General features: G+C 41.9%; 2 protein-coding genes across 4 annotated transcripts in view; both read right to left on the bottom strand.

Annotated features, from left to right (window-relative positions):
• Positions 1 to 7,367, bottom strand: part of LOC122403681 — a 49,985-nt gene extending 42,618 nt beyond the window's left edge. Inside the window, exons 1-3 of the mRNA XM_043407342.1 lie at positions 7,018 to 7,367; positions 3,979 to 5,074; positions 3,768 to 3,910 (exon numbers count right to left, since the gene is read on the bottom strand). Of these exons, the coding sequence (XP_043263277.1) occupies positions 3,768 to 3,910; positions 3,979 to 4,166 (331 nt within the window). The 5' untranslated portion in view covers positions 4,167 to 5,074; positions 7,018 to 7,367. The remainder of the gene's footprint in view (positions 1 to 3,767; positions 3,911 to 3,978; positions 5,075 to 7,017) is intronic.
• A 2,931-nt stretch (positions 7,368 to 10,298) lies between these two features.
• Positions 10,299 to 15,958, bottom strand: part of LOC122403680 (alpha-mannosidase 2) — a 198,989-nt gene continuing 193,329 nt past the window's right edge. For all 3 annotated transcript variants that reach the window (XM_043407339.1, XM_043407341.1, XM_043407340.1), the window contains one exon: positions 10,299 to 15,590. In XM_043407339.1, the coding sequence (XP_043263274.1) occupies positions 13,448 to 15,590 (2,143 nt within the window). In that variant the 3' untranslated portion in view covers positions 10,299 to 13,447. The remainder of the gene's footprint in view (positions 15,591 to 15,958) is intronic.

Genomic DNA, 15,958 nt, shown 5'->3' with positions numbered 1-15,958 from the left:
TGAAAAGCCCAATTTTAAAGTTGCAGAGAAGAAAACGAACATTCAAAAGAAAAATATTAAAGTTCGTGAGGGGTTCGTAAGTAAATATCATAAATGGCGGGTATGGTCAAATGAAACTAAGATTAAACAAATTTTGTCAGATATACGTTTCTAGTATTGTATTCATGAAGGTAATCTCTTCTTCCACGACATGTGTAGCAAACCGTTATGCACGGAGGTGACATCATTATGTGGGGGTGTATGATAGAATATGGAGTGAATTCATTATACCGTATAAAAAGTATCATGAACTAGTATATCTAAGAAGATAGGATGCAGCAAAATGTATAACAAACTATGGAAAATATTTTGTTCGACAAAGAAGATAGATTATTCGATAATTAATCGCTGGAAGAATAAATGGTCATTTGATTTGGGATATAAAATTGTCTTATTTGCTGAATCTCAACCTTTCATACTGCTTAGTATACTTTTATATACATTTTGCTGTTTTGTTTTATTTGATGAAGAATGTCGTTGAGTAAACAAAAATTGTTGAATTTAATATTATCTGGTGCTTAAACATAACTTTTATATTATTTGTTTCTCCTCTGTTTCAGCATCAAAAATGCGTGTTACTAAACAAATTTACATTCGTCGTATTTTTCTATATCACTTTGAAAAAAGCCATATTACGAACGAAGGATTTCCCGACCTCTATGAATTGGCTGGAGAAGGAACACTCAGTAAAAAAACAATACCGTGAATGGATTACCGTTTCAAACGTGACTACTAGAGTACCTGTTCTATTTTCCCTAATTGAAATTTATTTTCGACTTTCCGTAATATTCTTATTGTATTTCTGTGTGATAGATTTAGCTAATTCGGTAATTACGGTTATTTAAACCGTCGACACCTTGGTTTACAACCGACAGTAAGAAACTTATGCTATACAATAGTGCTCTGTCCTGAATTAGAAGATCCAGTCCAGCGTTTGCGTGGAATTATTACAAACAGCTTACAAATCTTGCTTCCACCAGTCATGCTGAGAAACGAATATTTCACAAGATCTTTTTTACAGTATTCCTTCAAGCAGTTTTTTTGATTATCTTTTATCACTGTTCGCGTAAGTCCTTCATTCCTCAACTATTTTTTAATACTTTTGTCATTAATAACTATTTCATTGATTTTCTTCCTACTTTTGTCGGTTTTCTGTTTACTATTGAACCACTTTCTCTTAAGGAGAACCTTCTCAATATCTTAAAAAAATTGAACTTACTTCCTTTAATCTATATATTTATTCTTTTTGTCTTGATTCGTTTCTTTGCATCTTTAACTTTTACTGTACATATCTTTGATTTCTCATTAGCTGCTATAACTTTTCTGCAATGTGATTTTTCTCAATGCACTTAGCAGGTTGTGCTTAATCTTACTAAATATACTTTGTGTACTATGAAGTCAATTATTCTCTGCATCCCATCTGTTCTTAAATTTTTTCTTGTTTAACATTTACTCATATTAAAAGAATCACTAGGTATACAGGGTGTTCGGCTACCTCTAGCAAAAATTTTAATGAGCGATAGTAGAGGCCAAAATAAGACGAAAATCAAGAATACTAATTTGTTGATGGAGGCTTCGTTGCAAAGTTATTAACATTTAAAGTTCCGCCTGTAGAATGACAATCCGCTAAACAGCTGCGTTCGCGCGGACGGTTGCGGCAGGCGAGTGCTAGTGGTTCTCACGCAGCATGAAAAATCCTGCTTACCGACATTATCGACAGCCTTAGATTTTTGTCCACTTATGGGAATGCGAACATCTTACGTTGAATAAGATTCAACCTGTCTTATGAAAATCCAGAAGGGCATATCAAAACTCGCCCGACGAGATTTTCACAGAGAAAGGGTGAATGCCAGTTCTAATACACAATGTTGTGAACAAAAATCACCCACATGCGATTATACACGCCCCACGATTGTCCACAGTGTCCACAAGTATCCACAAATAATCCTTTCAGGCACTAACCACTATGCAATTAAATAAACACGTACCGCGATTATGTTATTCGTGAATGTCTACGTGTACGTGTATCACGATTCTTCCGAGTTACTTACGAATAAAACTGTTATTAATTTTTCAAATACACTTCAATTTAAAAATGTAAAAAGGAATCGCAGGATAAATGAAATTTTCGCATCGATTTACGTTCACGGCGAAGAATGTAACAATACTAGCAGCTGACTGTGCCATCGATCGACGAGGTTCAGAAAAACAAATGCCGAACAGGACCCCGATCTACGTCACTCGCCTCGCTTATCTCTCTCACACACAGCGGAGACAAAGGGCAGCATCGGTACTTACGGGTTCGGCCAGCTAGTCAGTCCTTTCCGGGGTTGGGACGGAGTTTTCTAGTAAATTTGAATGTTAGTAACAATTAAGTGAAAGCTAGCCAAGTGAAAGTGCACGCTAGCCGCGCACGTGCATTTCAGCTGTCTAGAAAACTCCGTCTTGGTTACCCTTGAGAAACAAAAGGCTGAGGGTCGTTTGCAGGCCCGGCCAACGGCTCGACCGAGGGCCTTGACTGTCGCCAACTAACCCTGCCATAAAGGCTAAATTGCGAGGTCTTGCTCGCGTCGCAACAATAACTGAATCAAATATGTCTAAAATGTGTCGCGTGAACGCGTTTTACGACTGACTAGCATGTAAGGTGTTCGCATTCCCATAAGTGGACAAAAATCTAAGGCTGTCGATAATGTCGGTAAGCAGGATTTTTCATGCTGCGTGAGAACCACTAGCACTCGCCTGCCGTAACCGTCCGCGCGAACGCAGCTGTTTAGCGGATTGTCATTCTACAGGCGGAACTTTAAATGTTAATAACTTTGCAACGAAGCCTCCATCAACAAATTAGTATTCTTGATTTTCGTCTTATTTTGGCCTCTACTATCGCTCATTAAAATTTTTGCTAGAGGTAGCCGAACACCCTGTATATGTTGATGACACTCGACTAATTAAGATTTTTTATCTACATTGTGTTGAATCTGCTATGTGAAAGAATATAATTTACATAGTTTGCATCTAAATCCTTTCAAATCCTCCATATTGGTTGTTGGTATTCCATCCCTTCATCAAAATTTAATCTCTTTTACTATTAAACTATTCTTATTGAATCCTTTAGTGGTTTTCTTGTATAATTATTATGATTAGTGTGGTAAAAGTGAGTTTTCAACGAGTCATAAAATCTAGAGGCTTATATGGATAAGTAGTAAAATGACTTTTAGAATCATGCACAAGTCTTTAAGGCTCGTTTAAGGCTTACTTTTACAACACTAATTGTGACGTGTTTATAGCCCCTCTTTTTCTCCTTAACTATCCTCTCTTGTTCAATGTATTGTGTTTTCATTATTCTTATTGTTCTTGTAGATGTGATTACATCGCTTTTGTGTGTGTGTGTTTTTTTTATGTGTCTGTCTACCATAGTAATTCTCTCTCGGTCGATGTACATTTCATAGATCTTGCGTTCCAACTCGTTTTATAATTTCCAATCTTCTATAATACTACATTCTTGTCTTTTTGTTTATAGACGCCTACTATCATTCATCTTATATTTCAGATAGAGTATAAGTTAAGGATTAAATTGAATTAATTCCTAAATCAAGCTTATTTGCTAAACCTCGTCCTCTCTTTTGTCTTTTCTTTTGATACGTTGAATATAGTTGTTAAATAAAATAACGCAGATGGTCTCGAGAAGCCCTCATCCCTTTCTAGGGTTAACGTAAAAAAAAAACTCTTACCATGATCGTTCACAGACTGACTGACCTTCCAGTTCAAGGAACAACTACTTCTATTTACGCTATAAATGTTATCACAGGATTTTGTGGCGAGATATGTCGCATGATGACGACGTCTTAGTAGTTTCGAGACTGGTCCCAAGTTTCTGTAATTCGAACTGATTAATTAAAAGTATTCAAAAACAACAGCAGTATATGGCGCTGCAAAACTTACCTCTTACATTTCCGTGACTGTTCGATCGGCGGTTTGCTGTCGCAAACCACCACTTTGACTTCCGGTTCCGGGCAATACGCGCCCACGCGAACATGGCTGTATCCGCCATAGACACCGTCCGGGGACCGGAATTGTCCATGTTCGTTCGAAGGCACTCGGACAATCTCGATTTTCGGCCTTCCCTCCATGTTTTTATTTTGTTTTCTCACTCGATTATTTAATTTATGGTCTGTTACACGGGCAAATAGCACTTCCCGATCATGAATAAAATACTGACAGAAAATTTACACCAAGCCGCGCGACTTGGGGGCCCCGTTTCTTCCTCCCAACGTTTCTTTAGTTGAGCTATCATCGACTATTGACGCCTACGTGTCTGGCGGCTCGTCGGTTTACCAGTTTTCTCTCACAAACTATGATCGCCGGCGTTCTTAAAATAGTCGTGGAATCCTCCCGTGTTACTTCAATCGGTAGTCCTCTCGCTTCTGTAGTCCGCGTCATAACGGTCGTTTCTTCGGAGCGTTTGGCACACGCAACCACACGGAGGAATCTCGCGAGTCCTCGGTGATTCACGAAATACGTGCTCGATTACTCGATCACATTCGTTCATTCCACTACGATCGCGCTTGTGTCCGGCGAGCACGATCGCGTCTGATGTTTCGCCGATGCACGCGACGATCGATCGAACCGTTTGGATCTTCGCGATCGCGAAGAAATCGTCGTCGATGAAAATTCCACGTTTCCTAGCACGTCTTATCGCTGAATATAGTCACTAATTTTTTTCACTCGCTTCTCGTTCGTCGTAAAAATATTTCTCGTAGAATAAATATCGACAAAAAGGTCCGCAAATATATAGATTCTAGTTTGGTATAAAAACTTTGGCGTTGCGACGTTCCGTCGAAAAATAGTCCGCCTATTTACAGTGTGTACAGTCCCAGGGAACTTGTACGGAATTATTTATCGTATCTATACAAGCTTTTCTCTCTCCTTTTCGCCCGCAAGTGGTTTCTGCAGTTCGTGTTCTGGTTTGTGCAATTTCACTCGCGACGCATCTCCGACCTGAATCGCTGCCAAGTTGCAAACCGACGGCCTCAATTTCCTAGATAAAAGAGCTACATTAACAATAATTTTTCTATCGCCCCGCGCTGCTGTTGCTGCCTGTTTCGAGCGGCGATTGTACAACGGTCAATTACGATCTAAAGGAGGACAATATTCGACTTAACTTCGCCGACGATTCAGTCAATTGCTTTGGAATTTTACTCGTCGGATCATCGTGAGAACGTAACAGTGACGGCAGAAAACTCGCCATTTTCGAACTGAATTTTGTGTCGAATTAGAACTTAGATTGCGAAATTTCCAAATTACGATGAGAGATGGTTTAAATACTAACAACGAAAAATTACTAATGTTCTTATTCTAGAATTTTGCCCTGCACTATCATCCTCTAAAGGAATTACCATTAGTAGTAAAACACCCTGTAGAATAGTATACTTTACGTAAAATAAAATCGCGTGGTCGTCTAAGGTTTATATCCTCACAGAGATTAGTTTACATCTCGGCTCACAATCGAGGTGTCTTGGATTTACGAGAACACGTTATTTTGCAGAGTACTAGCGTGAATGACGGGAATCGTATTTCGTGGGTAGAAGAGCGTGAAGAAACGAGTTTGATGGTGTCATTCGAGAGATGTACCGGTTAACTCGCGTACGGTTCACGTGTTGGCGAATTCGACGAGATCGAAACGACCGCCATTCGCGATTCAACGACGACCGCGCACATTCAAATTGTCACTGAGAAGTCTATTGTACGCGTTTCCAGCGGATACGCTCGAAAGCTCTCGAAGAAACTGGGCATCCACCTAGGCAATTAAATCGTTAATTAATGCCAACGAATACGCGAACCAGCATACGGATTTCCATAATTGCACGGAGAGCACTGTCTGCGTTCTGAGACGCAACTTCTAATTAGAAAAGAAAGTACGGAATAATTCAAATGCTTCGCCAAAGGTGCGCTCGGAAACTGACATGTTAAAGGTTTAACAAACTTTCCTGCAGCCGGTCGGGAAACACCGTGAACCGATAAAAAGAAACATCAAGGATATAAACGGGAAGTATCACGGCTTTGGCATTCAAACTCGATGATTCCTGCTTAATAACCCACTTAATTTGCATTACCGTCTTCGGTCTGATTGAGAATTCATCAACGGCCCTGGCAAAAATCAAACGCGAAAAACACACGACGGGTTAATTACACGAACAACATTGCAACTTTGCAAAATGCAAGAGCTGCGACCCGCGAGGGAATAACACGAACTTGCTTTTGTAGGTTAATAGCAGAGCGATCCCTTTTGGTCTAGACTTATAAATAATTAATATAATCTCGTAAAATTTAATATTAATTCGGTTCATAAGTTTTTGTGTATTTTTGTATTGGAAGAAAATATGTACTGCAATACTGTAACAATTAAAAGAATTGTCTTCACCAGGACCTAAGGACACTCACATGCTACAGTGAATCGTCTGTAAGTGTCGCAGTCTGGTGTGGACTGCACTACACTTAAAACAATTCAATCTATTGCATAATATACACAAAAATTTATGAACCGAATTAATATCAAATTTTACGAGACATTCCGTGAATAGAGCTAATTTGCAATTGTTTCAGTTAAATTATTTATACACTAAAAAGGATCACACTATCATTATGCAAAAGTACATTAAAATTCAAGTCGGATAGTTCGTGTTTCTTCCTCGTTAGTTGACAGTTAAACACGATTTAGAAAACCGATTATTTATTCCCTTAATTATCTGCAGCACAATGGTTAGATGATCACCTACAAAATGTCTATTCAAGCACAATGGTTAATATAAGTGACCACTTGCTATATAGTTACGGAGGTTATGCTAACTAATCCCTCCATTCATTTTTTACGAATTTTTGCGATCCTCCCCATTCATGAAAGGTCTCAGGGCTACTCCAACGTTTGTGCAGCAACAAGTTAAATGCGATAAACTTTTTACAACACAGATTTCATGCGACCACCTATAAAACGTCCATTCGAAGGCAATAATTAGCATCGGTGACCACTTGTTCCACATCTCACGAGTGTAGCACATTTTCACGGTGGCTATTGTTGCTAATGATTGTTTCCTTTGAGAAATCTTTCCCTTTTGCCCTTTCTATTCACGAAATGTGTCAAAGCCATGCGATTCTTGCGCCACGAAGAGTTAACGAGACTAGTGACGAATCGATAGACACACAGTCAGACGCGTGCGAGCAAAAGGGCGAAAAAGCAGAAAGTTACGGATACGTGTTTTGCACTGTTGGAACGTGTTTCCGCGGCCTGAACCTCGCACTGCGGCCCGCAGAGATTCACTACCGGCTTTGACGTACGCTCGTCGCAGCAGTGTGACCAGATTTGCCATAATTGAGTGTATCGACGACGACACCAGAAACGACGAACATCCTTTCGCGCCTAACGGGGCGGTGGGGAAACAGACACATACTACTTGATGATTCGCGCGTACGAGAGCTCGACACTTCGCGCAACTTCGAGATATCGAGAAAACCAACGGGTGTTGTGAGCCTTTCCTTATCGAACTTGCAACAGTCGAAGTTCGACCTCGCGACAGTTGGCGTACGATTTCCAGTCTCGACTGATTTAACGAACAAAAATTTCGAAAATTTTAACGGAAATACACGTTTCAAGACTCCTTCATCGTATTGTGACTATTAAAAAAAAAAGAAACTTTCTTTTACTGTGCTTATATACGCATATGTGCACATGTACATAGGTATGCTATTAGCATGATTGCGTCTAAACGGCTGAATGAATTTCAATGAAACTCCACGTTTAAGTTTGATGTTCTCCTTTTAAGGTCTATTTAAACTTTGACCGTGATCAACCCATGGATAATGATGGTTATACCTCTTGTAGGTTTTTGTTTATTCCGGTCGATTTTATAATAATAATAATATTTTTTAAAAATGTGATCTAAATAGAAGAATTAATGTGTTTGAATAACTGTATCAATTTATTACACAGAAATGTGTCAATCGCGCCTACGTCGCAGTACCGTTGCGCGAAAACTTTTACGTTTACGTTTAGATTTCGAGACTGGAAATCGTATGTCAATTGCAGCCAGGTCAAACATCGACTGTTGCAAGAGCGAGAAGGAAGTTTCATACTCGCCTTCCTTCTCGATGTTCCCAAGTTCCGCGAAGCGCCAAGCTCACGTATACGTGAATAAGTGTCTGTTTTTCGCACCACTCCGTTAGGCAGTAAAGGAAGTTCGTAGTTACTAGTGCCGACGTCGATGCACTCAATTATGCCGAAGCTGGTCACACTGTCTCGTCGCGCTTTACGCGCGCGCACAGAAGCCCCGCAGCACACAACAGGCCGTATTACACATCGGTGGCTTTTTGGAGCGTCGAGAAAAAATAAGTAATTAAAGCGCAGATACCTATACACGACCGTGTGCCGTCACGGTTTACCGAGCCGTGCTCCAGGCAATTTCGAAAGAGGAAAAACAATATGCCCTGCCATAACCGTGTAAGCTCAAGGGGATAATTTGCCCCGAAGACGATCCACGGTTAAAAGAAAAACAGCTACGGTTTATAATCTATAATCCTCGGTCCTGTATTTCCATAAAAATTAATGACGCGTTTCCAACGAAATTCCAGGCGACTTTCGAGTGCAGCAGAGCTTGTATCGTGGCTTTGGCTTTCACGAGACAAAAGTAAAAGCTCAGCTATATGTCTGCTTATCCGGCCAGGTCTGAGTTATTAAACTCCTCGCGTCTTTATTTCAGCGGGCCGCCATTCAGCGAGAAAAAAATGGAGTTTCCCGTTTGATGGTTTAAAATACAGGTTCGAGGAAAAAGAACTTTGCAAGGTGTGCTTCGTCCCCAAAAGAAAACTAAGTTCAGTCTGGGTCCTTTGGTTTAGAAACTAAAAAAAGAAAATTGCACCCTATAAAAGGCGTGTTAATTCTCACGACTGATCGTTGAATGGGTGAAAAATTTACTCGTTCCGGGTGCAAGAATCCGCTTCATTTGGAAGCAGTTGCGCGGTTGGCCCAGTTCCTAACCCTTTGTACCGATATTACGTTCGAGTTTCACGGGCAACGCGAAAATAAGCCGTTGTCTCGTGCACAAAAAGCATTGTTAAACCCTCCACAGCGGTGTATCCGCTCGATAGGTGCTTGGAAAATTCTATTTCTTTGATCATGGATACAGAGTGACAGACCCATCCTGGTGTTTTAACTTATTAGGGGCCACTGAATCTATTCGGATCAAATGGAATCATTGACGAATTGTTTTTACGTCAAAGAATCTGTTTATTGAAAATTTAGTGAACACTAGTTTGGCTTTAACACACGGGTAATTAATTTAGCAGTCACTTTAATTCGACAAAAAAGACGACTCCGGAAACGAGATCAAAATGGAAATACTTTGAACATACCAGAGAAAAATGAAACTTTTCCCCGTTCTCCCTACCAAGTCCAAGTTTACTTTCGAAACAATCTTTGCACGTTATACGTTCCCATTTTCAACAAAGATTCTAAAAAAGAAAAAAAGAAACGCGCCCTTCTTTTCCGAGGATCTCTTCGACGAGGAAAAGGTAGAAACTTGGGTCCAGAGGGTTGGTTCTTCTCGTTATACAACTTTTAATTACAATTGGTTCGATTTCCTTTTTAGCGGAGTTTCCATCCGAGCTTCGTTAGACGCGGCCGTGGAGCTGACACTCGTAACATCGACTTCTTTTCCGCCCCGCGGCCTTTTCACGGCTCCGAATGTTCCTCCTGACGTCCTTAATTAACGACAGAAAATACGCTGCTAGTTATTCGATTGCCGAGCGATACGTCTGAGCCTCCCCGCCTTATCATTTGTATATTAGTTCTGCTAGTCTTTTAATGTTGCTTCTCCGCATTCCCTCCCTCTATACAGGGTGGTTCATCTTCGGGGGGAAATAAATGTTTCGTCTGTCATACCTAGGCAAAGATTTGTAGAGATTTTTTTTAAAGAATAACAGAGAAAAAATTACGATTTAATGAATCTTGCTGTCTTCCAGAGTTACAGATTTGCTACTGGACTAGATTATTTATTAAAAACAAGGAATAGTGAATAATAAACAGTTTTATGACACTTTGGGTGTCCATGCTACCAATAGTAAACAAATATTCAGGAATACAAACCTCGGGTCGTCATTGTTGAGCGAAAGACGAAATGGAACACCGCTTAATTAAAATACGTCAGTTACTATCTTTATTCAATAAATATAATATTACATCGTAACATAAGGAATATCCTGAAGTATGTGGTGTGTGTATTGGCGTGTAATTGTTGTGCGTCGCTAAAACCGGTCGCAAAAAAAAAAAACTGTTGCGAACCGTTTTCAGCGATCTCTTGTAAATAGATCTCTATATACGCGTACACGCACGTACAGCTGTGTGAATGTACACGTGTATACATATACCATCTTTTAATATAGATCTTTCTTCTCTAGAGACAGCACAAACACATAGTATGGTACAATATCGTTACAAGGACAGTCATAGATTTCCGGCGATCGTTTCGGTGTTCTCGTTCCTCCGCGAATCGGTCACGCGATCGTGAACCATATACTACTTCAAGATGACGATCATTTTCCTTGGTTTTGGCCATTCGAAGGGACAGGTTATCTCTGTCGACCGGACAAAACGCTGTTACAAAAGTCTAATTCGTTATAAAATAAAAGAAAGTATGTATAAACATTTCAAATATAGATTTCGAAAAAAATTGTAAATAATGCAATTTCATTTCTTTTTTACGTTTTCCTGTCTTCGAATAGTTTACCGAAACACCCTCAAAAAAGGTCGATCGATAGTCCAGCGTCAAGATAAAAAGCAAAGATAAAAATATAAAGTTAAAAAGGGGCACGCATGGTGGGCTATAATTTAAAAGAAACTGGAACGTTATTTCGTTGTTTGCAACGTGTTGAATTCTGCTCTCATTTCGGACAACGTAATCCCCCAAATACGCATCAGGGACAGCCCTAGAAAAATAGCCTTTTTTGGCCCGACAACAAATCCTGCATTTGTCTTCGGTCAAGATCTGTGCGACTTCTTCCATTTCTCTCTGGCTCTTCGTCTCGAGCGACGACCTCCTTGTTTACATCATTAAAAATTACTCCGGAGTCTCCGGGATCGAAAAACGAGAAACTTAATAAGCTTGAGGGGCTTATTTATAAATGCACCGAGCCGCGTTCGTGGTTCTTTTCCTCCCGTCGACATCAAGATCATCTTACGAAAATTCTCTCACATTCACACTCTCACATTTCAACGGAAATACCGGTCAAGTTGAAGTTCGAGCGTACTCGAAAACGGACGATAGACTAGGAACGATAGCAACGCGACTATACTTCCATTTAAATGGTCGTTCTTTCTCTAAATATTTAAAACCGACTAAACTTGAAAGAGAAATTATTTTTAGAGGGTTCAAGATCGATTTTTTTCATCGAACTTGCTTTTTATCACAAAATAACCCAAAGTTTCAGGAGTCTTCCCCTTTCTCTACTAGTAAAAATAACTAAAATAACTTTTAACTAAGTTAAAATAAAGAGATAAAAGGATTGCATCCGTTAACAGGACTTGTTCGCTTTTTATCAAAAGATAATCCAAAGTTTCAAGAGTTGCTATACCCCCTCAGGGACATTTTTAGAAAAGAACACTACAGGAAAAAATAGAAATACTTTTGGAACTTACCTAGTATTTTTTCTATTACTAAAAAAGGTTAAAATAGAATGGTAAAAGGGTTGCGTCCCTTAGGAGGACTTGTCCGTAAATCATGTTAAGAAAAAATAGAAATATCCTGTTCGCTTCGATGACCAAAAAGTACGGCATACGACGAAACGTCAACGCACATACTCCTCTGATTCTGTAAACGCGACGCTCACCTCGCGTGGAAACCGTACGACGTGTTCTCACCCTCCCCGTCCCGCTAATTAATCTATATTTACACGAGTCTGTCGTACAGCGGACGCTTGATTGAATTTTTTCGCCTCTTCCGCCGGATACGCTTAGCAAAAGTAAAAAATAGGTACTTTCCAGCCGGCCTCGGTTCAACTGAATCGTGTCCCCGCTAGAATTGGAAGAGCGTTGAAAAAAAATCACCAGCAAACGCTAGTGAATTTCGTTCCATCCATTTTTCTGGGGGAAGAGAGAGTCTTCGATAAAATGTTTCACATATGAAAATAGGTGTATATCATTTACATTATATCTTCCTATCACAATACACGGTCTAAGATACAGTGATATGTACAAATATAATATATTGTTGCGAGACTTTTATGAACAGAAAGGGTAATCCAACATCGTCGAACTTTGATCTCGATTTGTGTTCGCAACAATATTTATCTATATGTATGTATATACACATATGTATCTATGTATAGTCGACAGAATGATTTATTTAACTAGGCCATCTTGAATGGTTCCCCTTTTGTTAAATGCGTGCAGAAATACGAGTTTGACGAAGTCTAATTTTTCTATGATACGTATCTTGCGTTAAGTTTATCCCATAAAACTGGTAAGAGCTATTTTCTAGATAGTGACAAAATCGAAAAAGGAAGCGCCTCGACGCTTAATTTTAACTTTAACCGTTGATAGTTTTCGAATTAAACGATTTTAAACATGGCGGACGTTTAAGAAAGCCAAGATTCTCTCATACACAGAACAGAAATAGAAAAGAAACTTTTCAAAACATTTCCCCACGTTATTTAGAAACAAAGGAAACATTCGCGCGACCGAATTAAACGAAACACGTATTCTCGAAATTAAAATCCCTACCTCTATACAGATTAGAAGACTGTAATGCACTTAGATCGTTTGATTGCATCTGTTTGAGCCGACTCTTGGTGCCTGATCTCCGTCGACGGGTCAGCTAAATCGGGTGCTTCGGGGAATGAAAAAAATTGACACTTAGACGCGGTGCATTAGTTCTGATCGCGGAAACGGGGCCCCAAGAGCCCGAGCAAAAACGTGTCGAGTCCCTACAATTTTCTAAAGCCGATGTACGGAACCCCGAGAAGACCAGCGAATTTCAGATTATAATTTCTTCTCTTTCCCGGACTCCCTCTTCCTCCCGTCGTTGTCCACGTCTAGGGAAACTCAACTAAAAAGGATCGAGGGAATACAGTACAGTAGCCTGGTATATGTACACTGGCGCAGGACGTTCGTCCCGGTTAATTAATTTCACCGCCGTGACGCGCGTCAAGTATTTACACTGGTAGTTATCGAATAGGAAGAGAGATAAAACATAAAAACAACCCAAAGAACGCAGATCCGAGGAGATAGCGTCTGCCGAAAAGTAAGCGGACAGGCAGTGACATTTCGAAGATAAAAAACAAACGCTTCCGGAACTCGGGCGTCGACCTCGCCGAAGACTGAGCGTTTCCCGGTGGCGTCGTTCGCCCCCGAGAACAAGGCTTAAGATCATTGGACGAAGTTCACGTTGAACGTCTCCAGCTCCATTGGCTGCAGACTGACCTCCTGGAGGCCGTCCTTGAGCCGATGCTTCGTCTTGGTGCCCGTCAGGGAGGTTTTGGTGATGTTCAGCTTGGCCAGCTTGAAGAAGAACGTCCCCTGTGGTATCTTCTCCGTCAGCGGGCAGTGTTTCATGGCCACGTCCACGCCCACGGAGCAACTGTAACCTTGTCTGTGAAGCACCATCAGCGCGCTGTTCACCGGGAAGTTTGGTAGTTTCTGATCGTGATTGGTCCTCAGGTTGAGCAGATGAACGTCGCACGGGAAACTCTGACTGAGCAGCCGGATCTCCGGCGCCATTACGATATCAGAGTCCGCCCCGTCCACCACGAAGATGTTCACGGGATAATTAAGCGCGTTGCTCAAGTGATTAGCGAATAGAGACGGTTTCGAATGCTTGTCCTTCTCCCCCACGATGTCCTCCAATAGCATCCAGTGTTTTATCACGGTCCTTCGATTGTCAAGCAGACCCTCGCCCATTCCTCGCGAATCGTCGTACAGGGTTCTCCTGTCCAGCATCACTTCCAGCCATCCTGGCTGGTAGCTGGCGGCTCCTTGACAGTGGTTCACCAGCAAGGTTAGCCTGTGATTCGTATCCTCGATGTAGGCCATTGTGGTGATGGGAAAGTAGTTACCCTCAATTCCTATCCTCTCTATTTTCGTTCTCTTGATCATTTGGTGGCCGTTCAGGTCCGTGTAGAACTCTGGAGGATCGCCGTTCAGTATGTCGGTTTGCAAACGCATGAACATCTCTGTCTCGCGGTTCTTCGGCGGTGTCTCGAAGTCCACAATGTTCCTCAGGCAGATCGCCTCGCCCAGACCGCCGTCCCGGTGATAAATGGACACGTGGTGCGTCAGCAGTCTTCCGTACTCGACGGTCAACCGCGAGCTGAGGACCCCGCTGACGATGTAGATCTTCTGGTGAGGCGTGTACGCCTCGAGAACATCCTTGTCGGTGTCACGGAGGTTCGGGTCGGGCATAAACAGGTACGCCCCACTGTGGAACTGCGCCGACGTGTACGCCGCGAACTGGATCGCGCACTGCATGACCTTTCCGGTCGCCTTCTTGGTCACCCGCTTCAGGAATCCCGTCTGTCCGTCGAACAGAAGCTTCATACGTTGGTTCTCCAGCTGCACGTCGCCCACTTGCATCGGTTTTATGGGGAACACGTTGTCTTTACCGCATCTGCTGCAGTAGACCGTCGAGATCGCCTCCATGGGTACCTTGTCGATCTGTTGAAGATGATAGGTGACGATGGCCAGAGGTTTCAGCTCAACCAGGAACAACAATACGTAGACGTCGTGCGTGATGCTCGTGGCGTTCATCACCGGCGCGATCTGATAAGGGATGGGGTTCTTGTGCGGGTCCAGGACTCTGATTCTGTAAGAAGTGACCTTCAGACTGATCACTTCCTGTCTAGGTTGAGCTAGAGGATTGAACAGAACTACCTTCTTCGTCTCCTGGTCGTTAATGCCGATCGGTATCTTCTTCGGTAGCTTCTCGTAGCTGTCCCTGTCGGACTCCGCCAATACGTACACCGAGTTCGGTTTGCTGGTCGTTCCAGCCAACGATTGAATGGCGAAGCTCTGTAGGCTGGTCGTGTCCGAGATGGATTCGAACAGCTTCAACGCGTAGTCCTTCATCACGAAGGATTTCGAGGTGCCGGTGATCGCGTCGTGGTGCTGGAACAGGCCCAGATTCCGTCTAGCCTTGACCAGCTTCTCGAAATACGTCTCGTAGAGCATGAAATCCTTCCCCGACTGTTTGGCGACGTTCAGTGCGATGGTGTAGAGGATCTCCGCCGATCGGAGGTTCGCCTCCAACTCGCGGTCCAGGATCTTCATGTACGGCCTCGTGGTAAAGTAGCCACTCCAGTAAGCCGGCCTGCCCTCGCTGAAGATGTCCGAGTAGACGAAGAAGTCGCCTTTCAGGGTCGGGAAGCTCTCCACGCGTTTTCGGATCTCGCGGAAGTAATCTTTCGGCGTCCCGAACACTATTTCGGCGTTGTACTCGTCCTTCCGGCTATTTATGTAGTCCATCAAAATCTTGTAGTTCGTGTACTGTTGGTCCCATTCCACCGCGTGGTCGTACCTTAAAACAGCAAAGAGGATGGCGTTAGAGGGGCATTGACTCAACCGTTTTACAAGATTATTGGAAATATCGTCGAAGAACTAGATCTCGTTCTTGTCAGCCTGGGTATAATGACTTATATATCAAGCACAGAATCACCGTGACACGGATCGATAAATCAATGTGAATGTTTTGACGCGCCTAATCTGGACGCGAGTAACCTACATATTAATGTTCCGTTAATGGCTTCGTGTTTTAATTTCAGAATAGATTATGAACCCGAGTATTACGGTATTAAATATGTCCATCAATTATTAAATGCTTATCGTTGCATTTTGAAAATGAATTTTATATAGGAAAATGCAGCGATTTACGCGACAAACAATGAT

The sequence above is a fragment of the Colletes gigas genome, unplaced genomic scaffold (genome assembly GCF_013123115.1).
Source record: "Colletes gigas isolate AHSC1104 unplaced genomic scaffold, ASM1312311v1 Colletes_gigas_Sc00069, whole genome shotgun sequence".
NCBI classification, from domain to species: Eukaryota; Metazoa; Arthropoda; class Insecta; order Hymenoptera; family Colletidae; genus Colletes; species Colletes gigas.
The sequence above is the reverse complement of the archived record's forward strand: the minus strand, read 5'-3'. Positions and strand labels throughout refer to the sequence as shown.